The sequence below is a fragment of the Balaenoptera physalus genome (assembly GCF_965194825.1).
Source record: "Balaenoptera physalus genome assembly, chromosome: 15".
Taxonomy (NCBI): domain Eukaryota; kingdom Metazoa; phylum Chordata; class Mammalia; order Artiodactyla; family Balaenopteridae; genus Balaenoptera; species Balaenoptera physalus.
Genome location: NC_138894.1, coordinates 59,716,800 through 59,743,767, shown reverse-complemented (window position 1 = coordinate 59,743,767; position 26,968 = coordinate 59,716,800). Strand labels below are relative to the sequence as shown.

Below are 26,968 nucleotides of genomic sequence, written 5' to 3'. Positions count from 1 at the left end.
GGCGGAAGCCGGGCGGGCGGGCCGCAACCGAGCGGAGCGCGGGGGCAGTGGGGCGGGCCGGGGTCAGGGCAGAGGCTGCGGCCGCGCTTCCCTATTGGCCGGGACGCCGTGGGCTGCCCGGGCGCGCGGCGCGGGCGGGACGGGGCGGGGCGCGTGGGGGCGGGGCCCTCCGGCGCGCGCCCGCCCCCGCCCGCTGCGCCCGCGCCCCTCGCGCCCTCCCCACCCCCCCGCAGGCCGCCGGAGTTTTTAAAGTGGGCTGGCGGCCCCGCGAGCTCGACATTCGCGAGCGGTCCGCCGCACAGCTCCGGCGCCCGTCGCCTCCCGCCCCAGCTTTCCTGAGGCGGCCGTACAATCCTCGGCAGTGTCCTGAGACTGTATGGTCATCTCAGCCTCCGCGTCCGCTCGGCCCCAGACTCTGCGAACTCCCGTCGTTTGAGCCGCTTCTTCTTTTTTGAAAACCCAGAAGAGTGACTCCCGACTCCTTTTCCAAGGAAAAAGGAACCTCGGCCCCCTTCTCACTGCCCTTTTTTTGCGTGTGACAGCCTCCTCCCACTCCTTTCCCCGACCCCGCCTCCGCGTGCAGGTTCCTCCCCGTCACCTTTCTCCACCCCCCTCCCCCGCACCTAGCCAGCCGCCCGCAAACTTCCACCTGACTGTGCGGGTGCTCGGGACCTTTAACACAGGCGCGGGCCTCCAGGAGTGGGCTAGGGCCACAGCGAGGGTAGCGGCGGCAGCCCCCACCGGCCCTGGAGCTCAGGTGTTCGGCGTCTCAAAGGGCCCCCGCGACAATGACAGCTGACAAGGAGAAGAAAAGGTAAACGGGCGTCCGGAGCTGGTCCAGGGTGGGGGGTGGGAGTGGAGGGGCTTCGCGGGACCGGCGCGACCGCGAGCCGCTGGGAGAGGAGCGCGGAGCGGTCTTTGAGGCCGGGGGATAGATTTGGAAAGTTTGGCAGGGGAGGGCAGGTGCCCCGTCTGGGGACGCGCGGCTGCGGCTTCGCGGTTGAGAGTTCTGTGGCCCGAAGGAGTCGGGAATCTGCGCGGGCAGCGAAGCCAGGAGGCCGAGGGAGATGGCCCTAGAGGTCGGAGGTGCTCCCGGGGTACCTTCCAAAATCCATCCCCCCAAGCCCACACCCGCACCAAACCCCCGCGGCCAGCATGTTGAAATGTTTCTTGGTTGACTCGGCTCAGGTCAACTTTCGACTTTCTCACGGCCCGCATGAGGGGCAGCACCCACTCCTCTCTTTTCCTCGGGACCCTTGGGGTTCTTCCAAACGAGCTCTGCCCGTGCTGCTCCCCAAACTGGCAAGGGGCCGGAGGCGGAGCGCGGCGCTGGGAAGGGTCCCGGTAGAGCGGCCAGGACGCAGCAAAGGGCCACACTCCAGGGTTCCAGACCCCACGGAAGATGGGAGAAGCCGCTTTCCTGATGCCGCACCTTGCCTCGGCGGGAGAGTGGGTAGTGGGCCGGGCTGCCTCGCGGAGGCAGGTGTCTTGGTGTGTGGGGAGGGGATGGCGATACCGGGCGCTCCCGGCAGGTCCCGGTGTCTCTCTCCCAAGAGGACAGAGAAGGGCAGCCACGATCTGCTCGCCTGCCCTCTCCAGCCTCTCGGCACTGGTGGAGAGGCAACCCCGGCCAACTCTCACTGCCCTCTCCTGGCGAGGGTGAGAGCGCACGGCGTGGCGCGCAGACGTGGGAACCGCCTTGCCTCCCGCAATCGTGCGTGGCTTGCCGCCTGGCCCCCCTCTCCTGCCAACCTCCATTCGTGCTGCCCCGCGGGCTGGAGCTTTCAGCCCCGTATTCGACGGCGGCTGGCGGGGCTGGTGTGCGGAGAACTGTAATCGAACGCGCGGCCGGCTGAAGGGCCTGAGCCGCGGGAGATCAGCTGCTGGGAGGCTGTGCGGTGGTTCGGGGATGGGGGACCCAGCCGCGATGGGCGGGGGTGACCGGCCTCGAGCTGGGGAGCCTGAAGAGCTCAGTGCTTGGGTCGATTTACTCTTGTTCCGACTTCCACTGTGGGACCGGAGCCAGAAGCCGTGTATCCTCTGGTCGAAAGCGGCGGTTCCCACCTCGGGGCACCGATAAGGATTTGATAAACGGGAGCGAATCGCGCCCGTTCTGGCCGAGCGCCCGGGCCCTTCGCTCCCGGATCGCTGGGGGGAGGGGATTGAGCCCGGCTCCCGGGTTGAGGCCGCAGCTCCCCTCCCGCGTCACGGTGGCGCCCCCAGGTTTGAGACGGCTGAGGGAGTCTTGCCCTGGCCGTTCTGGGCCCTGAGACTGCAGCCGTCGCTCGCCCCCGGGGGCCTCGGAGCAGCCCTGGAGTCCTGTGTCTTTGAAGGGCAGCGATGCAGGGAAGGGACTTTAAGATTCCAACGCATTTTGTTAAACCAGTATAGCCTGCCAATAGTAATGGCTGAACGATTAGAAGACAAAGTTATAGTCAGCTCCTCTGCGCGCGCTAGGCTCTGGAGCCGGCGAGGGAACTTAATTGTGTACATTTTACAACTGTGATGCCTATCGGTGAATGTTGCAATCGCGGAGGTGGGGCCTGATGGTAATCTTGACAGATGTGTGAAGTGTCAGCTTCTCCCGCGCGGCTTTGCGCGGGTCCTGTGCTATTATGTATGTTAATCGTCGCAAGAAACTTGGGAGCAGGGGCAGAACTATTTCGACATACCTGGCTGTAGTGCCTCTTTCGTTAGAGTTAGAGGGAGCCAGAATCGGAGCAGGAAAAAGTTGGGCAATCAGACTCCGAATTATTCGCTAGAGCGGCAGGTTTAAGAACCACTGTGGGGATTGCCTGTGAGATGCCTAGGAGGCCAGAGGCGGTGGCCCCGCGTGTCTGCTTTCTGCGCCTTGCCTTTGGTTTTATGTCGCAGACTGGCAGGGCAAACAGTGTGTCCCTCACCATCCGGAGTCCTAAGAGAGGTTGTCCAATTCCTGTTGGGCTAATTGTTTTGAGACATATTTACTTTTCTAGTCTGGCTCTGTTTGCTGGGGGCATGCTCCTTGCAGGACCAAGGTGTAATTCAAATATGTGAACCAATGCATTGAAAGTTGGTGTGTCATGTAAGTGGCGGTCCTTAGCTTTGCCAGAGTGCCTCACAAGTTCGGTGTGACACCTGCTATGGGGGTTTTCAGATTAGGATTCTGTGTATAGGTTCTTAAGATGTGATTCTTCTGGTTCTGCAGAGCCATTTCTTCCCCAAAATTCCAGATTCATGGAACATTTGCAATGTTCCTTCTAACAACAGTCTTTCAAGAAGTGGGCAGGATTATTTTGTTCCAGAACGTTCATGCATCGATGGAGATGTTAATGTTTAATAAAAAAGAGTTTGCTTTCTAAACGTTGGCTGGCCAACTGGGTTTCAAAGTGTGCTCTTTTAGCGGTGGTGGGAATTCCTAGTGACATCAGAGATGGCCAGAAACGAGCTTGCTAAGGGTGCTGCACTCACTCACTTTCTGCACTCGTCTGTCAGGAGTGAAGTGAAGGTCTCATTAATCAAGGTTCCTGGTTCTGTGAAGAGCTAGAAAGTGTCTGGGCTACTCACTTCCTGATAAAACAATTTCTGAGCCCCTTCCCTGGAAGAGAAAATAGTCTGGAAGTTCTTAGGTACATGGGGATTGGAGAGTGGTTTGGGTAAATATAAGTTGGATCCTTGGATAATCAGGGATCAAAGTCCATTCCCAAAGCCAGACCCAGCTCAGAGCTCCTTTCCAGAAAGCTTCTATTGCTTAGTGTGGGGCCTTTGGTGGGAGGAAGATCAGGGGTAGCAGATCAGAAGTTTTCTATCTCCGGCTCCCCCTGCCAACTGGATGTAGTGGTTCCTCTGCTAAAATAAAATCAAAGCCCACCTTTTTTTCTATTCGGAAGGCAAAAGTATTGCTGGACGGTTTTTCTCAATTTAAATATATTTACTATAAATATTCCTTCAACATTTGATGTCTCTTTCCAATTGCATTACCAGAGTGCAGGTGTGATAAGGAATTGATGGAACACATTATAGTTTCAGGTGAATAAAATTTAATTCACACAGCTTTCATGAAGTTCAAAAGAATGCTATGACTACAGGTTTTTTTCAGCATTGCTGATGGGAAGCTTACAATTATTTTATGCAAGGACTGTTCTCCGGTGGAGCAAATTGCTTTATGAGGCGGAGAACTACCTGTCAGCAGAGACATTCAAGCAGCTACTATTGATAGATTGATTCCTGTATTGAATAAGTTAGCATTTTTACTAGGAGTGAAAACCAGGAGACCAAAACTGTTTAATTCACTTTGAATGTAAATCAGTCAGTCTGTGTCTCTCTCTTTCTCTGTGTGTGTGTGTGTGTGTGTGTGTGTGTGTGTGTGTGTGTGTGTGTGTGTGTGTAGGGTGATCCTCAACTTTCTAGGAATCTATTCTGTAAAATGTTTACAAATAGAAGGAACCAATTCGATAATTCTTAGTGCTCCAGGATTTCAGCCCAATACATTTGAAAATATTTGCTGTCATTAATTATCTCAAGATTTAGGCATTTCTACTTCTCAGGAAATCTCTCCAGTGGTATTGGTCTTTTTTTGTTTGTTTGTATTTTCCTCAGTTCTGTCCCATACCAACATGAGTTTTCATTTTAGCCTAATGAATCTTCCCTATTGTATTTGGTACTGACCATCATTGATAGTTCATAGCAGGCAGGGCTTTTGCCAATATTGTAAAGTTAGCAATGTTTGCTCGCAGGGTCCCCAGTACCCTTTACCCCCACCCTCCCCAGTACCAATGTCTAGTTTCATGATGAAAACCAGCTCTGCTATTCACGATGTAAACCAATAAAGACAACAAATGTGTATTGAACACCCACTCCCTCTTTGGATAAAATGCTGGAGAGATATTAAGAAATAAGGGAATGTGGTCCTGGTCTTCAAGTTGCTTAGTTTGTTTGTGGGGAGGGGAAGGACACACAAGGAAGCTTAACTAAAAATACAGTAGCTGGCAGCTTACCTGTCACTTTTCTGTTGAGATCAAATCGTTTGAAGCTAAAGATAAGAAGTTCTTAATAGCATTTCAATCAGTAACTACACATTTAAGCACAGACAATTATTGAGAAGTATTGTGTGTTGGGGAGTGGGAGAATGGGTTCCTAGTTTTCCCTGGAATCACACAGGGTAGGCCCTGATCACCAGCATAAAGACTGGCTCTGAGGGAGGTCAAACAGGGGGAGTCAGTGTTGAGGGTAATGAGAGTAATGAAAAGTGGGGGGTTCAAGGGTATCCCTGTGGTGTTGTCTGACACCATAGACAGAAGGGCCCCCAAAGCTGAATGTTTACTCTTCTTTGTACACTTGCTTTGGTGAGGGGCATGGAGGGAGGCTCGGGATAGAGATTCTGGTCCTGCTGAGGATAATCGTGGAGATAGCTATGATTCTAGGAAGACCAAGAAGGGAGAGGGAGTTTCTTAATCTGGGCTTTGTGAATGGACTTCAGAGGGGTGGTCCATGAGCCTCTGAAACTGGCTGCTGGTATTATGGATAAAAGCATATTTTTCCCCAAGGGAAGTCAGTTCAGCTCTAATAGGTTTTCCAAAGTTCTGTGATCTGGAGAAGGCAAGCCCTTGCTCTTGGATGTCTGATTTGGCAACTGCCTTACCTTTTAGGATCTTACTGTTCAGGTCTTAGAGAGGTCCTCCATTTCACTGCCAGTGTCCCTCCCTGTCTTGGAGATGGGAGAGGAGGTTGGTGTGTACATCTAGTAAAGATTCTGTAGTGCAGCTTAACCTTACCTGTACCCACCTGTCTGTCCACCCACATGTCTACCCTCAGTAATGGGAGGAAGGGGAACTGAGTGCCCTGCACAGGCTTAGTTCTGGTGTGGTTCATTCTTTTTAGTAATTTTTTAAAATTTGTATTGGAGTACAGTTGCTTTACGATGTTGTGTTAGCTTCTGCTGTACAGCAAAGTGAATCAGCTATACATATATCCCCTCTTTTTTGGATTTCCTTCCCATTTAGGTCATCACAGAATACTGAGTAGAGTTCCCTGTGCTATACAGTAGATTCTCATTAGTTACTTGTCTTATACATAGTAGTGTATATATGTCAATCTCAATCTCCCAGTTCATCCCACCCCTCCCTTCCCCCACCCACCTCCCCCAGTATCCATACATCCATTCCCTATGTCTGTGTCTCTACTTCTGCTTTGCAAATAAGTTCATCTGTATCATTTTTCTAGATTCCACATATAAGTGATATTATACGATATTCATTTTTTTCTTCTGACTTACTTCACTGTGTATGACAGCCTCTAGGTCCATCCATGGCTCTGCAAATTGCACTTTCGTTCCTTTTTAATGACTGAGTAATATTCCATTGTGTACATGTATGGTGTGGTTCATTTTGTTACTGCTTCTTAAAATGGCCATGAAATCTTATCCTCATGTTTTCCATCATCCTCAAACAGTTATTGGAGGTCTTTTTAGGTACTAGGAATGTGGGTGTCCTTAATAGAAATTATATCTACAATAGGACGAAACAAAAAAACTCAAACACTTATTTGTGTAAGCACTGTCCTCAGAACTTTCCATGGGTGAACTCTTTTAATCCTCATGACAACCTGTGAGATAAGCCCTGTCATTATCCCCATTTCACTGATGGGAAAGCCAAAGTATAGAAAGGTGAATTGCCAAAGGTCAAATAGGTAGTATGGGTGGAGCTGGGATTCGAATGGGGCAAAATGCCTCCAGAGCCTGTACTCTTTTTTTTGTTGTTGTTAGTATGTTTTTTAAACTTTTATTTATTTATTTATTTAGTAACATCTTTATTGGAGTATAATTGCTTTACATTGTTGTGTTAGTTTCTGCTGTATAACAAAGTGAATCAGCTATGCGTATACATATATCCCCATATCCCCTCCCTCTTGCGTCTCCCTCACACCCTCCCTATCCCACCTCTCTAGGTGGACACAGAGCACCGAGCTGATTTCCCCAGAGTCTGTACTCTTAACCAGTGATCCACACTGCCTTACCTTACCTAAGATATCTATAAAGTATCTAGTACCATGCCCAACCCATGGAAAGTACTCTATAAATGATAACTGCTTTTGCTGTTGTATTTATAATTATTATAATTACTTTTCTCTTTTGTGACTCATCACTTGTATGGAACCTCACACACAGACAGGGATTGAAGATATGAACGGTCGACTTGGAAGCCCTGGAAACTCTTAACTTTTCATGGGTTTTCCTCCACTGTGGCAGGAGGTGGGTTCTCTACTGCCCCCAAGAAGTTCAAAGCTTTCCACCTCCCACTCTTAACAGTTGGCAAGACTTAAGTAATTCCTGTAACCTTCAGACTCCATTGTGCAGAAGAACCTGTTCGAAGCTCTTCCTCCGTGGCTTCTGGAGAGCCATCTCCAAATCAAGTTGCACAAGACTGCCTCTGGCCCTTTTGATCTTTTGAAATTGTGAGCACAGGAAGGAGAGAATGGACGGGGAAATAAAGAATAGCTATAATCATTGCAATAATAGTATGGTGCGTTTTTATAGAGCCCTTCTCTGATGAGCCCCAAGCTTTCACAGCCATCACACCATTGGCCTCTGCACTGTGAACCTTGAAGGGCTTGTTGAGTTTTCCCAGTGCTGTAAAACACAATTGCATGAACATATCATAACGGAGAGAGAAGCAAACCATATTGGCAATTGCATATCACTGTATGTGTGGTGGCCATGCATGGCGTGCCAGTATCTGCGATTTTCAAGTAGAGGTTGGTGCAGTTTGTCCCCAGTGGTCTGGTCCCGCTATGGAAAGCCACAGAACTGATCTGCAAGTATGAGATCAAGAAGAGTGCCGGGGCCCTGTGAGCTCTCTGGAGCCAAGAAGACAGGTGTGTGGAATGGACCAGAATATTATCTACCTCTAAGTGGTCTTGTTTTTTCCTGAATTCTCAAGAGTACCGGTTTGCTTGACCTCCTTAGACTGTTTCCAGGGGCCAGTTGTACATCAGCAAACTTATAATATGGCATGACCATCAGAACCTTTACATGTTCCCAGGAGGCACATTTTCCCCCCTTCACTTGGAAAAATTCTTCACTTTTAAAGTTACAAGTAACTTCTGTGTGAGATAATGACTCTGGGAAGCAGGTCCTTTTCTCATGTGGAAAGATATTTCAGAAAAGGTGGTTTGTCAGTAAGGAAAATGACCCCGTTAAAAAATATATATTGATTTGCCATGCCCCCATCTGGCGTTTTCCCAATTTTACAAAGCCAAGGAAGTGGATTGTTAGAAATCTCTTCTTATATTCCTCCAGTGACTTTCTGCATCCCATATCCATGGTACCTTTGAATAAAAAAATCAAACCTGAGAGGTTAGTGCTAGGAATCATAACAGATGAGTGATTTTATTGGATGAAGCTGTATAATAAAGCACACGAGTGGGAAAATGACTCCATTTTCTGTACTCACACTTGTAATGTTGGAGGTTAACTAACCCCCATCGCGGTGTTGGCTGCCCACAGATGCTGGGGGTACAGCTGATATGATAGTCTTTTTAGAAGTTCATCAACTCTGTAACAGCTTTAGTTGACTCTTTTGGTCTCGTTTTCAGTCTGAGTCTCCCTGCTCTTGACCTATGACTGGGGAGTCAGTGGCTCACTATGAATAAGGGGACACATGGCCTCAATCTGTGTTCAGAAGCATTTTATAAATCCTTCAAAAATACATTGGTTAAAGTGTATGATTTTTCTTTTTTGGGGGGAATAATCATTTAAATCACTGTGCTGGGTATCTAGTCATACAGTTCTCTCTTTCTGTCCCTCTCTCTCTCTCTCTCTCTCGATGTTGTATTTGTATTAACAAATATGTATATTTTACCCTTGATACAAATTTTTCATTTAGTTACCACTTTGAATAAGATTTGTCCTGACTGCCTCTAGGTAGAGGGCAGGGGGAAGGAAGGGTAACACATTATCCTAATTTTATGTTTGAGAAATTGAGCTGTGAAAAGAAGCAAACCGTGTCACCTGCAGTGAAAGCTAGAACTGGACCCAGGTGTCCTCCTGGGCACCTGTTATAAGCTAATGAAGGAGCATGAGCCCAAAGGGGGTGACTCAAACTTCAGTGCTAACTACTCTCATTACTAATGAGTAATTACAGCAAATATCTACAGGCGTCCTTCCTACCTTTACAGCTTCCTGTTGCTGAAGCACTTTGGAGTATTGAGAAAGATTGTCCTGGAAAATACGTCATACGCAGTTGCAGGAAAGAATGGCTTTATGTGCACACACAAAATCAGTTGCTTGTCTCTGTTTATGAATTCCATGTGGAAACAGCAGAAAATTGTGCCTGTGAGGAGCTCTTCGAGGGCGCATTCTTCAGAACTTCAAAACAAAATTTAAAAAATCAATTCTGGATGGTCAAATATATGGGAAAATGGGACTCTGTGATGTTTCTACAGAGTGTTCTAGAAATAATAGGACCGTGCAAGTAAAGCACAGATCATTTGATAACCACTCTTTTATGAACATATAACCTCTACACTATTTTTCTGAATGAAAATACTCATGTTTAATCGAGTATATCACGGTATATAAAATATACCATGTGGAGAATTCAGGGAGCTAGAAGAATATCATTCACTCTGTGAAGATTCCAGGCTAAACCCCAATAATGCTCCTTCCCTCTATATTTGGTTTAAGAAGCACTCCAGTGAAATTGCTTTCTTCGGTGTTTGTAAACCACCGTAACCTTGTGTTTCTCTCCTGTGTTTCCAAGAGTTCTCAGATACTATTTTAGCATGGCAGCCTTCACTCCAGCACTGGCTGAGGTTGATGAAGCTAATTTTGGTGCCCAGGGTAAAGAGAGAGAGAAGTCATCTCCAGAGCCAAAAGGACTTTCTGGTGCCTGGGTTCAGAGCTGCGTGGTGTTACTAGACACACCACATTTCACCCTTAGAACCTTTATTTGTGTGCTTGCACAACAAATGTTTATCCAGATATTAAGATAAGAAAAGTATGAAGGTCACATTTTGCTGGTGACAAGGGAGCTTCTATAAATGTAACCATATCACCATGCCACAGGAGTCTGTCTTTTCTTCTATACCAGGGATTCAGGGGAATTAGTGGTAGGTGGGGCATGGGAGCCAGCCCCTTCACAGTTTTTTGGCTTCCTTGCCTTCGCTCTGCATGTCCTGGCACAGCCGACACAGCCCCTCCCATTTGGTGAGGTTCTTTGGGGTGGTCAAGAAGTCAGGGGGAAATCCTGGTCCACTGTGTGGCTGCCCCACTTTCTGGTGCTTTCTGATATTCTCTGGAAATTAGCACCCCCGTGCATTTCCCTGCTATCTGACTGGCTGGGAAGCAGCCTGGCTGCTAAAAGAGCTTTCCTAGCCTCTCAGAACAGGTTTGCATGGTGCTGATACTGCCCCTATTTTAGGCAGGGTTGTCATGTCCTTGGAGCACAGAGAGTCTTCAGGGTGGGGAAGGGGTTCCTTTTGTGGATTTGAGTGTTTCTCTTAAAGATCTCCAAGGATTAGCTAGACACACACAAAACCTGAATGAGGACGTGGATCCTTGGTCCAGTTTTCTTCCCAAGGGCAGCCTACACAGCTGTGGGAATTCATCTCGTTGACAATCAGGGACCCCACTCCAGCCCTCTCACCCCATTCCCCATCACCCAGTGTGCTTCCTGACCCCCAGATGTGCCAGTCTCCTTGCTCTGCCGCAAGGGCTGGTTCATTCCACGTCACAGGTCTCCTTCCCACCTCTGCTCCCTCAGCCCAGTCCCTCCATCTAGGATGCTCTCCTGACTTCTCTTTGTACTCGAGTATCTCCTGCTTTCCTAGCATGAGCCCAAGTCCCCCAAGTCCTACAGAACCTTCTGCAGTAGTTCCCACACCAGCACCTCCCCCTCCACTCCTTTCTAGCTCTTGGTGACTTATGCGAGAGAGCCCGCCTGATTATATTTCCTTGTTATCTAATGACATTTCATGTGTTCTTGTCTTTCCAGCAACATTACATGTTGCTCAAGGGCAAGGACGTCTAATTCTCTAATGTGCCTTGTAAACACCGTGCATATTTTGAGTCCCCAAAATCATGCTTAATTAAAAAAAATCATACAATTGCTTTGTCAATATCTCTTGGTTCACTTGGAAAGCCTGGCTCTTGGGCTCTGCTTTTCTTTTTCATGTAGATTTGAGCCCTTTATTTATTTTCCTTTAAAAAAAAAAAAAAAGAAGAAGGAGAGAGGAAAAAGAAAAAAATACCCACAAGACCATAGGCAGGTCTAGTTGATACATGATTTAAATCAAATGCAAACATTAGGCTAGTATTGTGAAGTCAGTGCTTCACTTCAAGATTGCCCAATGCACCAAGGCAAGTACCAGCCAAACAACAAAGTACTTACTTGCTCTAGGTTAAAGTTTAAAAAAGCCAGGTGGGAAAGTGTGTGTAGGGGAGTACCCACTCTCAGTTTAGAAATCATCTTCCTTACGGGGCCTTCCTGATTCGCAGCACATTGGTTACCCCTGCATTTATATGGTCTTCAGTCTGTGTCTTATTACTTGTATGATGCTCTTACGATTTGCTTTTCAGTGTGTATGTGTGTGTATCTGTCCCTGATCACCACATAGGTGGTAAGTCCTTCAGGAGCAGAAACCCAGTTATCTTTTTCTGTTCTTTCTTCCCACAGCCCTCAGAACAGAGGCCCACACTTGGTGCCCAGTAATTGTTTGTAGACTCAGTAATTCGATCTATGTCATGAACTTTGGGCTTAGTGCAGCAGGTTAGAGATTTAGGCAGAAACCTTTGCTCAGATCAACTTACCCATCCTCCTTGGTCACCCACCATGCATGTAGTGAAGTTTGTGTGGATACTGTCATCATCACCGTGTACAAACATTCTAGGTTACCTACTAAATTCAGGTGCCATGCCATGTAGTGAGGTTACAAAGAGGCATTAGAGTCTAGTCCCCTGCACTCAGGAGGCTTAGAGTCTAGTTGGTGAGTCAAGGAATTCCTAAAATGATTTGTTTAAAACAATGCAAGATGGTTTACGTTAATGGTTGTCTAAGCCCCATCTTTACGATGTTGCTATCTTGTTAGGAAGTCAGAACTAGCTCAGATAAAACATTGAGCAACTGTGGAAGATTGATAGTAACTGAGTGCGAATAAGGGTAAACAGATCTTGTGTGTTGTGAATAGTTTCAGGAAAGGAACTGATCAGCATAGATTAGAGGGAGGTTTAATGGAGGAGCATTAAGAGGTAGGTCTTGAAGATTAGGTAGAATTTGGATAGGCAGATGGGTTCGGGGCATTCCAGCGGGGGTGAACAGCTGGAGTAAAATGAGGAGGTAGGAATAATGAGGGTGTACAGGCCAGTGCTGGTGAGCCGGCTCCTTCCAGAGCTGAATCTGGAGCTGTGTTAAAAGATGGGAGATGGGGGACCAAGCCCAGGCTGGTGTTGGGAAGTTGAGGACATCATGATTCCTCTTTGAGTCATGATGTGATGGAATCTTAGGGCTGTCTTGGGGCCACAGGAGCAGTGCCTGCTTCTCTTGGGAGTTATTTGGACTGGGAGCTGCTCAGGGCACATCTGTTATCTTCCAGCTGGCTCTAGTGTAAGCACCAAAGGGTGGTGGGAGGGTGTCATGGTTGTCCTTCATAAGGCTAAGAATGTTCCTCTGTATTGCTTAGGAAATCAGTCATCTGCAAATGTGCCCAAATTACTCTAGAATATATTTCTTTTTGGACTGTACTACTCCTCAGGGTAATAAATGCCTCCCAGTGTCCAGAGTAGGCGGCTGGAAGGGGACAGCTTACTGTGTTCTAAAATAGCTTCCATCGGGCTCTGTGGACGGGTGCAGTGGTGCTCATTCCACGTTCTCATTTTGATGGTGAAGCCTCTGTCCCCTTAATAACGTGATAGGGGCTTTTGTTCTATCCCTTCTTGCCCTTTGTCATTGTAGATTCTAGGTTTTTGAGTCTGATCATTACAGAAAGATAGGACAGGCCCTTCAACGCCCCACTATTTGTAGGGAGAGAGATGGCCATGCTTTTTGTCAGTCTCTACTGATCACTGGGAATTGCATCCCCTGCGTGAAATGGCAGCTGAGCTGTTCCTTGGCTTCTCCTTTCCTGTTGTGTGGCTACACCATTCCCTAAAGCCTGAGCTCTGGTGTTCTTGGACAGATGTAGCCAGAGATAAAAGGAGCCATCTTTCTGGAGTCACCTGGTAGGGTAGCTGGGGGTAGGGTAGTTATACCCACAGCAAGTATAACCTTTCTACTGGAGGTATTTAGAAGCATTTGTGGTCATGGCTGGACACTTGCGAGCAGGGCCTTGGCAGAGATCCTGAATCCCTGAAGAAGTTCCCACACCAGGGCCCAGCAAAGGCCAAGCAAGTCACTTTAGCGCACCCCGTCCAATGGTACTTCGAGGGAGGCGGCTACTCCTGATAGCTCTTGGCTTGGAATTTAATGTCATTGTGACAGTTGCATGTCCCGTCTCTTCTTCCTTTTCCAGCCCCTCAGTAATTCGTAAATGGTTGTCGAACTGGGAAATTGTTCCCCCCCCCAGGGAGGATTGCTTTATTCAGTGGTGTGCTCACATTTCACACCTACTCTGTGCAGGCTGCTGAAATCTGGGCCTGAGCCCAGGAAGGACCCTCTGGAGCCAGGTGGATGGAGGCTTCCTCCCCTGGGACTGCAGGTGGTGGAGAGCCGCAGAGCTCAGTGCAGCCAGCCCAGACACAGGGGCTGTCTGGGGCCTTGGGCAGTCCCTGGGAAGTGGCCTCAGGGATGTCCTGAGAAACCCCATAGGCCAGGAAGTGGTGTTTACCTTAATCTAGCTAGAGCTAGAATCCCAGTCTAGCATCCACCTGCCCACAGCTCCAGGTAGGCTCCCGGAAGGGATAAGAGGGTGATCTAACCCAGCTAATCTGTGACGACACCATTAGGGTAGGAAACCTGTGAACTTACCATGTCTATTCCTCTCTGTTTTTTTTTTTTTTTTTTCTTTTCTCTTCCTTTCCAAAGTAAAAGTACTTTTGAAAATAACAGTTTTGCCTCTGCGAAACTCCTAGCAAACTGTTTGCCCCACCTGGGTCAGTTCGGTGATGGGACCTGGGCACATTTGGTGGTGGTGTAGTCACAGAAGCTTCTGGCCAGCGTTGGGGCTTGAGAAATCCTGGTGACCAGAGCACCCGGGCAGAAAGGAGTCTGAGATGACCATGAACGTTGATTCATTCTTTCCTAAGCCATTCATTTGGGCACATTTGAACCATTTTCCACACTCAGATCAACATAAGCCTTGGGATGCTGGGCCACCTGTAGCTCCTTGTATGGATCCAAATGTTACAAGGGTAATGACGTAACAATTCTCCTGGAGTTAGATTTTCTGGGCCGAGGCAGAGTACATGTTTATTTTGGAAAGGGACAAACTTTCACCCACTTGAATTCCTTTGCCTCCAAAATTAGTGTCAGGGGATTGACCACAGCATTCCATATTTCTTACCCTTTGTTTTGCCAAACAGATTGTAAATGCCCCTAGGGCCACTTTTTACTTCTTTTGTGTCCCTGGCAAAGCCAGCCTCCGTAGGAGGTTCAGAGGAGCTCTCAAAAATCTCTAGGACTCTGAGAGACTGTTCTAGATCTTTTTCAGACTTGTGTGACCTAGGAAGGTAACTTAATCTCTCTCTGTTTCCTATTCCTAAATGGGGGTTAGATACACTAACTGCTTTCTACGAGTACTGTTATTATAAGTTTGAAATGAGCTAGAGTTTCAGTAAAACCATGCATTTTAAGAGCGTACTGCACTTTGAAAATAATTTTTGCAACCATTATCTCAATGGAAAGACCTTTGAAGAGTATAAAGTACAGACCATTAAGGCAGCATTATTAACAAGAAGAGCAATATAACCATTTGGCACATCACTACCTGTTGGAGCGATTTGACTGCAATTGGGAGGGAATCTTAGCAGATGCTGAAAGGAGACGCTAGCTCTCCAGCCTTTAACTGCCGCTACCCACAGCTGCCCCCAGGGTTATGTGCTCTTGCCAATTATGATTTTCAAGTTTGAGTTGTATTTCTCCCATCTCCTGAGATGGGAGGAAATCTGATAACACCAGGAGACCAAGGAAACTTCCAGGACTCCTGAAAAATGGTCTGACTGTGGATGTGCCCCTTTCCATGCCTGGCCTGTTCTCCCCCTCACCTGTGGAGATGAGGGTCCATGGCTGCTGCCATCCTGTTACAAGTGGGGATTTGCCCTTCGATTCAGCACCCCCAGATCTCTAGACCTAAAGAGCTGTATCTGCACCACCTCTGCTCGGGTCCCACTTGTTGCTCAGTTTCTCACAAGTGAAACCTAATTAACTGTGGGCCCCCAAAGGGACTAAGTGCCGGGCCCAAGGTGTTCAAAAGGTCAGGCAGCTTGTTGGGAGATGTAGAAATGAGGGGCACACTGAGGCCTCGAGATGCCTGGGCTTCCTGGTCTTGCTGGTAGTGGGAAGAGGCTTTGGGTGTGAAGAGCTTGGCTCTGCCACATAGTGACCATGAAACTTGACAGGTCACTCCATTCTGGCCTCCGATCTGTCACCTACAGCATCCCTGACATCTCTTGTGCCTGAGCTGGCCCTTCCCTCAGCCCCATCTCGAGGCTGGACAGCTGCTGGGGCCTTAGGGCTCAGCTTAAATATCACCTCCTCAGGGAAGTCTATCCCCACCTCCCTCAGTTAACTGCCAGCCCTCCAACCCTCTTCTCCATTTTTTTTTTTTTTTGAAATACGGCATTCCCCACATGCTGTCATTCACTTGTCTGCTTATTATCTGTTGCTGCTTCCTAGTTTGTAAGCTCCTTGAGGGCGGGGGCCGTGCTGCCTTGCCACCATACCCGCAGCGTTTGGGGCAGTGCTGGGCACCTATGAGATGCTCCTTAAATATTTGTTAAGTGAAATAATTATTCCAGGGTTGCCGGGTCTTTGTCCTCAACCTGGCATTATCATTTCTTGCGTTTGTTCAGTCAGTGCTTAATTTTTTCCCAAAGCTCATGATGTGGGTTAAAGTAGTTGTCATTCTCACCATATAGATGAAACAGGCGAGGCACAAAAATGTGATCGCAAAGTCAGAGAGCAGAAGAGCCCATGGTAGCAGAGCCCTGACCCCAGCCTCTCTCCACTGGCTGGTGCTGTCTCTCTGGGCACGTTATTTTTCTGTCGTGGTGATGTTATTGTTTGTCTTATTTGGCAATGTTTACGCCAGAGGAGTAGGGGCCATTGTGTGTTGGTGGCGACTGGAAATACACAGCAGAGTCCCAGGAGAATGCCACTGTCGGTCCTCACCACAATTAGCAATTGTCGGGCCAGGGGCAGTGACTGGGTGGGAGTTGTTCCCTACGTGGCTGGTTCTGTGTGTTAAAATATCACTGCCTGCTCCTGACAGAGGCAAAAGAGAGTGGGGGGGTGGGGGGGTGGGGGAGTGGGGGTACCTAGTCCTATTTCTGCCCAGTCCTGTCCATCCCACTACTTACATCTAGGGCCTTTCTGCTTGGGAAATGTCCTGTTGTATGTCTAGCAGAATTCCTGTGGCCTGGTGGAAAGGAAACAGGAGTGCTAACCAGCTGGGTGACCTCTGGGCCTCAGTTTCTCCATCTTTAAAATGGGCTAGTAGGTGGGAACCAGTTCCATTGTGAAATGAAGTCCAGGTGGAACCTGGTCCTGACTCCTGTTTCCAGGTGCTTCCTTAGGGAAGGAAGATGGGAGGTTAAAGGTGATCAGTGGGGATTTGGAGAAAGCATCTCCAATTCCCCTGTAATTTCCCCCTCTCCAAGAGGAGGTTCTGTTAAAGTGGAGAGGGGCAGAGACTTGCGAGTCATTACTGGACATGGCATGATGCCAGAGAGCAGGGGCCGGACCCACTTCACTGACAGCAGCAGGACCCCCTCCCCACCCCCCGTTAAGGAGAAAGTGGGTTGAGGTGGGACAGAATGTGTGCTGCCCAGCAGTTTCTACAAAAGGGAGCAGTTGTGTTACCAGGCAGGGCCGTGTCTCATCTCCTAATGCCAGGGAAGAAGGAGGCAGGCTTCTCGGGTGAGTGAGAGCATCCTTAACCAGGAGACCTGGCTCCCCACTCTGATAGCATCATGCTGCAGCCGTCATGCACTCCCTCTGAGCCTCGGTTTCTACAACTGTCAGATGGCTGGTGTAATCCCTGCCCTGCCAGTTGGATTGGGCCTTGGAAAATATAAACTACTGTAAAAGAAGGGGTTATTACTTCTGTGATTCACATATAAATGTGTGTGTGTGTGTGTGTGTGTGTGTGTGTGTGTGTGTGTGTGCATATAAATAAACATATCCAGGGTGCTCAAGGTTGATACTGACATGAGATGATGGACACAAGCTAGCTGAAAGTACTGAGTCCTTCAGTCTGAGGCAGTGAGAGAGAGAACTGAGTTAGAAAGCTGGTGGCCTTGAGAGGAACAGGCCTGGAAATTACTGAATGGAGTCATGTTGTGTTTGGGGGGAGGAGGAGAGCGATGTGGGACAGAGGTGAGTCATGGTGCGTGAGTGCTGGGGAGTCACCTTGAACTTGGGCCAAAAAAGTAGAAATATTGGGACTTGGGTTTATCTGCCTTACATCAGGTACATCAAGTTCTGGATGACCGCCCACTGGCCAGAGACCTGAGGTGGACGGCTCTCCCTTGCCGCCCTGGAGGCTTTCTGCTGGCTTTGGCCCTGCTGAGCAAAGTCCACTTGTTCACTGGAGTTCACACAGACTCCTTGCCAGGCCTGCCCAGAATCCTGTCTCCTCTGACTTCCTGTGCTCTTGCATAATATTTCCTTGCTTCTTGAATGGCTGCCCCCAGTGCGGGGGCAGCTCCCTGACGCTGCTGGACGGAGAGCTGGATGTGGAGGGAGGATAGGGTTGTGCAAACGTCACCCAGGGATGCCTGGGCCTGAGGGAGGAGGGCAGTGCTCCCCAAATGGCTTGGAGGGAGCTTTTAGCATAAGGGTAGTTAGGGAGACTATGCAAGAGTATGTGTGCATACGCACACACCCCCAGACCCTATAAGTTGTCTCTCCTGTAAAATTATTTTTAAAATAGTTGTTTTCTTCTGATTATAAAAAGTATACATGTTCCTGTAAAAAAAAAAGTCATGGTACAGAAAGGCATCAAGATAAAACTAAAAATCACCAAAATTCCACCATCCAGAGATAACCACTGTTAACACTTTGGTGAACATACTTTCTTCTATAGAGTACATGTAATTGCAGAGTATAATCATTACTATATACTGTTGTGGAAAATGCATTTTTCATACAGCAACTTATCAATATTCTCTCTTGCTATCACGGTATATAGATTTAATACAGCTGTATTTAGTTCCACTTATAGATGTATCATAACACAACTCCGATTCATCGACACATCCTGGTTCAGAAAACAAGCTCTAACCAGCCCAGAGATGTTCGCAAACTAAGAAAGCGGCATCTCTTGTATACACCTGACCAATGTGTCACCTCTGGTGTCCCAGAAATAACTACAAATTAAAAGTTTTGTATCCACATAGGCCTTTCTCTAGGCTTAGAGTAATTCACGAGATTAGATAGAAGAGGCTGCGGCGACGAGGGCTGTCAGGGCTGGGTGTCACTTTGGGTAAGATCATCTCCCAGTGTGGCCCATGTGTCTGCTCTGAGCCAGGAGCCACTAGCTAGAAGAACGAGTTTTTCTTCAGTAATGTCGTTCCTGTGCCCAAGATTTCAAATAAGCATCATTTAAAATTTTAATTGGTTATCACCCTCCCCAAATTTTGTGACACAATCCGTATCTTGTAAAAAGCACCCTTCCTTCTTTACACAATAGTGTATTCATGATATTGAAAACTTTAATGCATACACAGTATCATTCAGAGTTGCGACAGAAGATAAAAACAAAAATTTTTTTTAGCTGAGGTAGATGCTATTAATACATTTCTATCCCATACCTGAAAGCTGTATATGTTTAAGAGTTGTGATGAGCTTTTTCTCTTCCTTTGCTGATCCTGGTTGGAAGTGTGGCATTATATTTACAGCAGACTTCAACATAACGATGACTCCTGTTCGTTTGGGAATCTGTTGTCTACACAGCATTTGTTTGTTTCCTATGAATCATTTTTAAACCGGATTGGATATTTCTTTGATTTAATCAGGAGTTTTAGGTATGAGGCTGGGCTCATTGTCTGTGGTTGGAAATTGCTTGTTAGGTTTACTTTTGAGTCAAGACAAATTGTTTCCTAGAGCTCTCTGTTTCAGACATTTCTTCTAAATCAAAACACTTGATACTGCTAGTCAGTTTAAATATATTTACTTAAAATTTTGCAGGCATTGTTTAAAACAAAAATTTGCAACAAAATTTAGCACCAATAAAATCCAAGTATCTTACCCCATTTTGTTGATAGTTGTGTGCTCTCCAGGCAAACAATCTATTATAACAATTTGCATAATTATAGTCTCTCCTTCAATTTATTCACCCAGGATTCCTTTTTTGAGAATTACTGGCTAAACTGTTATTATATCAAATTCTTTGATTGTACTTTTTTGGGATGGGGATAAGAGAGAGAGGAAATAATATAATGTTTGTCTGCCTTGAAACATTTTCGGTATGTGGACATTTAGCAAGTCAATTTTTTAATTGCTCCTTTTCTTGGTCATTACCTGGTTTTGGTGGGGTCTTTGTCATGTGTGCACATTTGGGAAGTGCGGAGGGACAGTAAGATGGAATTGGTCCTCAGAATTATGAAACAGGACTTTGTTGAAGTTGATACTCCTGTACAATGAACATGGAGCAGCCGTTGGCATGGCAACCCCTACGTGGAAAAGTGCACGCCGCTTGCAGATGACTTTTGCAGTACTCAGTGTTAATCTGATAAATGGCTTTTTTAATAGTAGTTTGTGGGCTAATGGAAAGGTCGAAGCAAACCTTCATTAACGGGAAGAAGGATGGGGATTTTGAAGCCTCTGAGTGAACACATCGGAGAGTCACAGCCAAATCTCCATTTTCAGCTGTGTCTCCTTTTCACATCAGATGTGCTCATAACATGGCAAGCCAAAGTAAATTGAGAATACTGTTTGTCTTGAAAGGGTGTTGCTGCCATAATCAGTTTAGATTTTCAAGCATGCAGAGGTTTTAGAGTCCTTTTTATTCAGGACATATACTTTGGTGAGAATTTAAGAGTACTGTAGATGTAGAAGGTTTATATTGTGATGTCTTTTTCCTTTTGTGGCCGTGGAGGGGTGAGAGTGGTTAACTACTCTTTTGTTTATTGTGGTAAAGTATATATAAAATGTAAAATTTACCATTTTAACCATTTTTAAGTGTACCATTCACTGGCATTAAGTATACTCACATTGTTGCACAGCCAACACCACTATCCATCTCAAGAACTTTTCCATCATCCCAAATTGGAAAGTCTATATCCATTAAAAAATAACTCCCATTTCTCCCTCTCCCAAGCTGCTAGTAACCACTACTCTATTTTTCTCTATGAATTTGACTATTTTAGGTACCTCATAAGTGGAATCATACTATATTTGTCCTTTTTTGTCTTGCTTATTTCACTTTTCATAGTGTTTTCAAGTTTCATTCGTGTTGTAGCATGTGTCAGAATTTCATTCCTTTTTAAAAATAGATCTTTATTAGAGTATAATTGCTTCACAATACCGTGTTCGTTTCTGTTGCACGACAAAGCAAATCAGCCATATGCATATACGTGTCCCCATATCCCCTCCCTCTTGAGCCTCCCTCCCATCCTTCCTATCCCACCCCTCTAGATCATTGCAAAGCGCCGAGCTGATCTCCCTGTGCTATGCTGCTGCTTCCGAAAATGGTACTCATTCCTTTATAAGGCTGAATAATATTACATTGTATGTATATACCACATTTGGTTTATTCTTCCATAAATGGAATTTGGTTTGTTTCTACCTTCGGCTGTTGTGAATAATGCTGCTAGGAACGTGGGCATTCAAATATCTGTTTGAGTCCCTGCTTTCAGTTGTTTTGGGTATAGACCTAAGAGTGGAATTGCTGGATCGTGTGGTAATTTTATTTATTTATTTACTTACTTACTTACTTACTTACTTACTTATTACTCACTTACCTGTGCCGAGTCTTAGCTGCTGCATGCAGGTTCCTTGATGCTGCGTGCGGGATCTTCGTCGCGGCATGTGGGATCTTTAGTTGCAGCATGCAAACTCTTAGTTGCGGCATGCGAACTCCTAGTTGCAGCATGTGGGATTCAGTTCCCTGACCAGGGATCAAACCTAGGCCCCCTGCACTGGGAGCACAGAGTCCTAGCCACTGGGCCACCAGGGAAGTCCCAATTTTATGTTTAATTTTTTACAGAACTGCCTTAGTGTCTTCCACAACAGCTGTACCATTTTACCTTCCCACCAGGGTTCCAATTTCTTCACATCTTTGCCATTTTTTCTGTTTTTGTTGTTGTTATTGTTGTTTTCACATGAAAGCCATCCTAGTGGATGTGAAGTGGTATTTCACTGTGGTTCTAATTTGCATTTCCCTAATGATTTGCAGTTTATTTGTCTTTATAAATACGTTGCCACATGCATGATGGCCTGTGGGGATGGAAATCATTGCACCATTGTTTATACCTGTGAGGCAAATGAAACTGTCAGTGCAGTGATGTTTGCTGGGGGTGAGGGGCGGGAGGGAGGGGAGCACCGTGTGATTATTATATCCAGTACTGCCACCTCAGTAGACCTGTTGTCAAAGTTTGTACTGTGGAACAAGTGAAACAATTTTAAAATAGAGGTCTTTGACACCTGAAACTAATAGAAAATTGTAAGTCACTTATACTTCAATAAAAAAAATAGAGAGGGCTTTGGGACTGAAGGAACGGCAACTCTTTGGATGAGGTTTAACTAAGACAAGCCTGCTGTGTATGATCCTTCCTGCTTTAGCGTGTTGTGTAGGCATAAGTCGCCCTCATCCCTGAGAATATCATTGTTGTCATCAGCTCCAGAGACCTGAGCCCATCCTCCTTCCTCTCCGTGGGGAGGAAATCCCCCAGACATCTTGCCACAGGCTTGCTTAGGTCTTTGAACCACCCCACTGTCTAATTTCTCCACCTGAAACAACATGCACACCCCTGCTCTTCCCCACCCCATAGGTTCTTGTGTTGGCAGCTTATATTTTGACAAGAAAGGGAAAGAAATTAGAATTTATTGAGCACCTGTGGTAAGACTGGCACTTTGCTTGACAGTGTGTAGCAGGTGAAAGACCTGACTTCTGTCCTTAAAATAAGTACTGTGGGTCTTATCATTTAGTATGGGATTCTACAGTAAGGGTTCCAAACCCTAGCAGGCATCAGAACCACCTGGAGGGCTCATTAAAACTCAGATTGCTGGGCCTCATCCCCAGAATTTCTTATTCAGGAGGTCTGGGGTGGGGCCTAAGATTCTGCCTTTCCAACAAGTTTCCAGGTGACGTTGATGCTGCTGGCCTGAGGACCACACTTTGAGAACAACTGCTTTACATGGACCCTATGAAATAGAAATTATTTCCATTTACAGATGAAGAGCTGAATTGTGGAGAGGCAAAGTGACTTTTCTCAGATCCTATAGACAGAGTGCCAAAGCCCAGATTTGAAGCTGGGGGCTCTCACTCCAAAGCCTCTGCTCTTCCCGTTATATCAGGAGTGGTAGACACACAGCCCTTGAGCATCCCTCATCTAATCCACCCCTGGGGACAGGCAGTATTAATCGATCACAGGACCTCTGAACCCAGAGGTGGCCTTGGAATCCTTCCTACACTGCTCCTGATAGCCATACCTACCAATCAGTGGGCGCTGAAATGAGTTATTGTACCAACAAATACATCCTCCCTAAAATAGAGACATTACCAAAAAGCAATCTGTTAACATCTAAAGAGAGCCCTAACCTGAGCTCAAGTCTGCTCTGCTTAGGAAGGAAGCGGTTGGTGGATTGGGAGCTATGGGAAGCATAGCTGTCCCAAACTGTGCTGGGACCTCGTGGGTCATCAGCTAGATTCTTCATTCAGCAACCAGGCAGGGCAGGACTAGGGGCCCTTAACCCTTAAGAAGTTCTAAATCTAGATGACGTTAATAAGGCGATTTTTTTTTTAAAGCTGCCATTATTTTTCTAATTTATATCTACTACATGTTATTCTAAAAATTAGTTATTCCATTATTTGGCACTAAGTTCAGTGATGAATAGAAAATAGTGCTCAATAAATACTTAAGAAAGATAAAGTAGGTGCCAGAGGCAACTGTGTCCTCGCCTGATGAAGTCTTTTAACAAATGGACAGCAGAAATAAGTAAGACTGAACAGGATAACACCTTGAATTTACATAGCTTCTCTGACTCCCAAAGTCATCCACAGATTTCTGTCTTCCTTGTGTTTTTATGAAATGAGAGATTGGTAGAAAACTGATTAAACTGGTCAAGGGAATAATTAATTTTTTCCTCTAAAAATTGTGAATTATATGAGGCATCGCCCTTGTTATATCCCTTGCACACTTGTTTATATATTTTCCAAAGGGAGTTAATGGACAACAAAGCAGAGTTTTACAGAGGTCAAGAGTCTTCTAAACTATGTATGTGAGTGACCCATGGAAGCTGATTGTGTCAGGTGTGATTCTCCTGTCTTCTAGAATAATCCATCACTATCTTTCATGTTTCTGCTAGCCCACACAATGTCTGACCCTCATCACCACTAACAACAAATATTTAGTCTGTTGCTAGTGTGTGTACAGGGAGATCTCTTGACTCACCTGCTGTTTTTTAAAAGCAAGGGCAGGATGAATTAAGTTTTTATACGTCTAGAGTGCCCCGCTCTAGACGTATAAAAGTATTTAGCAAGGCCTATGTTAGTACATACTCAACAAATATTCATCATCTGAAAATACTACAGATCTTTTTTAAAAACCTTGGGAAAAAGAAACAGTGTAATTAATGTTCATATGCATACCTGTAAGGCGTGCTTGTGTGTGCATCTATCCTATATATCTGAAACGAGAGGGAGCAGGTGTCTGGGTGTTTGTGTGCGTGTATTTTTCTAAGTGATTTGCATTTCAGATCTGAATTGCGCACATGATGGGCTTGAGAGGAAGATTAGAGATGAGCTTATCTGTGCCAGGGTTGAAAAGTGCATGAATAGGGAAGGTGTATGTTGGAGGTGGGGAAAAATAACCCTGAGAACAAACTGGTCCAGGGCTGTCTCTGGCCAAACCAGGACACAATGACAGGGAGCATTTATATTTATTGCCTTGAAGGGCCTTCCTGGGTTTTGCCTTCTGGATTGTTTTGAGAGGAAAGACTTTATGGTATTTAGCATCCCCACCTTTGTATAGAAAACTCAACTCTCTCTGCACATTCCTAATGCCTGTGTTTCTCTATGAGCACGCTTATAGTCATGCTCTTTTTCTTTCTTTTTTAATGAGACTTCCTGTGTAGCCCAACTGGCAAAAGGAGGAAGGAATATTTCATCCAACAATATGTCCAGAGACAAGAAAACTTTCCAAGATGCTCTATGGGTCTTTGATGAAGCCATTTATGGGATTGGAAGTCAGTCTCATGCAGACACACAAGGATGACTCAACTGGCCACTGAAAGCCATGACCATGGCCATGCAGGTCAAATGAAATAGATTAGTAAGTACAGGTTACTTAATGGTTAAAAAACTTGAACATAGGGCCTCCAGAGGAAAAAAAGAGGTTCCTTCATGATGTCCCCTGTTCTGGCTGAATAGTATACATGCCTTGAGAAATCCACCTTGATTTGGGAATAGCCTATAGATATTGTGCTCAAAAAAAGGAGTGGCATCATCTCTGACCACTCTGGTTGTGATGATGCCTTGTGGTGGGCAAGACTGAGGCTGGTTAGAATGAAAAATGGTCATCTTTGGGCAGCTTCTGGATGACAAGATTTTTCCAGGATAAGTTTTAAAGCCATGTATTAAATCCAGCTACGTAAGTGGGAAACTAACTGCACCTTATAAAAGGCTTTACATGAGAGGCAGAGTCCTCCATTTGGAGCCTATTTTGTTAAATGGCAAGGGTAGGGAAATCCAGAACCCATTAATGTTTCTGCTCTGCCCTGGGAATGTATTTAGCTGGAGCCAGTCTCGCAGTCTGTATGAGCCATACATCTGTCCTGCCTAGTGTGGGTAGAGACTTTAGCTATAGTGTTGGATTGGGGAATTCCCCATTGACAGAGACGTTGCTTAATAGTTTAGGTATGTTCTGTAGCTCGTATAACATTGAAAGAGAAGACAAAAGATCCAGTTAATCCTTAGGGTCAAGTGGACCTTTCCAGATGGAGCAGAGAAGCCCCCTAAGGACAGGCCCCTGGGAAGAACCTACTTTCCTACCAGAAAGCACAGAGAAGACGGCTTCCTTAGACCTGTTTGTCCCAGTGCTCTCCAGTGGGCAGTGCTTCTGGATGTTCTAAGTCAGAGTCTTAAATGATAAAGGGTTTTAAAATAAGCATTGTATTATATTAGAGTATTAATGTTTCTTGACATTTTTAGATAGTTATTTGAGGGGGAGGGTTCTGTTTTGCCCCATCCATTGGAGATGGGAGAGGAGCGTATAAGACAGAGCATAAAGAAAAATTCTGCTAATGTGGGTGTTTCCTTGGGGTGAGGCACTGGAAGAGGCACCAGGGGGGTGCTTCCTTCATGGTAAAAGCCCTAATAGTCTCAATGTAAGAATGTCCCATAGGCAGGTGAAGGATGACACGATTCACTCGGGTGGTGACCTCCTACCAGTTTATCTAAGAATCCAGGTGAATCAGATCAGTAGGGGGTAATTGTGCAGTCACTGGTCACCCTTTCTATTGCTCAGCAAGAGAATTCTGGCCTGTGGGCCAGTGGTATCAGGCAGGCGTTGGAGGAAGATTCCATAACCATCTTCTCTGTTCTGCCATCTGTTACAGAAAAACTCCATCAGGATGTGCACCTTCACTTCCAGAATGTTTTATTTACAGTTAACCATAGCTGCTGCATGGGTGAAAAACTTAAAACTTTATTAGCATGATCATTTTCAGAATTTGTGTTAGGGCCTTTGACTTTTAAGACAAGGACACCAAATATAGAAGAAACAGAAAACAGCTATGTATAAGGTTAATAAAAGCCCCTCACCTCCACCCCATTTAAATCCTGAAGAGAGAAAATAGCTGAGCTGTAGAGATTATTTCCAGCAAAGAAAACTATAATTATGGGGCCCAGTTAGTCTTCATAAGGGGCAGCCTTGGAATAGCATGGATGCTATTTTGAATATTTGAGAAAAGAGTGACATTCAATGTGAAATGGAAATGATTCTGCGCTGCTGGGATTGGGCTAGCTCCCTCCAGGCATCAGTTGCCCCTTGGGATAGCCCAGTTTCCTCTCCTTGGTGGGTTTGGGATACACTTGAATCTAGTAGTCATTGCTGGGACTCCCACAGGCAGCTCCTGGGAGAAGCCGGGGGAGTGGCGAATCTGCTTTTCACATTGGCTTGCAGTCCCAGCTACCTAATATCAAGGGAAACAAGACTTAAGTATGTGGACCAGGATGAAGTCTTCTGTACAGAGTGAAAGAATAAGGGAATAAAAACCATGAATAGGCTGCGGAAAGGAGTGGCTGGGTCACCTGCCTGGGGGGATGAACCTCCCACAGGATGTCATGGCTGTGCAAGAGTTGGGCAACGTTTGGCCAGGGTGGAGAGGCCTTGGCAAAGGCGTTTGCACTCCTAATAGATTCCTATCTCCTCCATGGGGCAAACAAGTATTAAAGTTCTGCACAGCACTTTAGGAGGAAGAAATTGATTGTCTTATCTAGCCTAGCATACTTTATTTGTAGTTTCTTGGAGTTTTATTCAACAAACACCCGCTGTAGCAAAGGCAGTGGGCTGGAGACCCTAGAGCATCAAGAGAAAATGAGGCATTTCTGTTTCTGCCCATAGGAGCTACAGTTTAGTGGGGGCCGGGTGAGGGGAGGACGAGCATACAGGCGATCG

The 26,968-nt window shown here is 46.2% G+C and overlaps 1 protein-coding gene across 2 annotated transcripts in view; it reads left to right on the top strand.

The window, feature by feature from the left end:
* The first annotated feature begins 258 nt into the window (after nt 1-258).
* Nucleotides 259-26,968, top strand: part of EPAS1 (endothelial PAS domain protein 1) — an 88,735-nt gene continuing 62,025 nt past the window's right edge. The window contains exon 1 of one of the 2 annotated variants that reach the window (XM_082427707.1): nt 259-814. In XM_082427707.1, coding sequence (XP_082283833.1) covers nt 789-814 — 26 coding nt within the window. In that variant the 5' untranslated portion in view covers nt 259-788. The remainder of the gene's footprint in view (nt 815-26,968) is intronic. The other variant, XM_082427706.1, reaches the window with a different exon arrangement.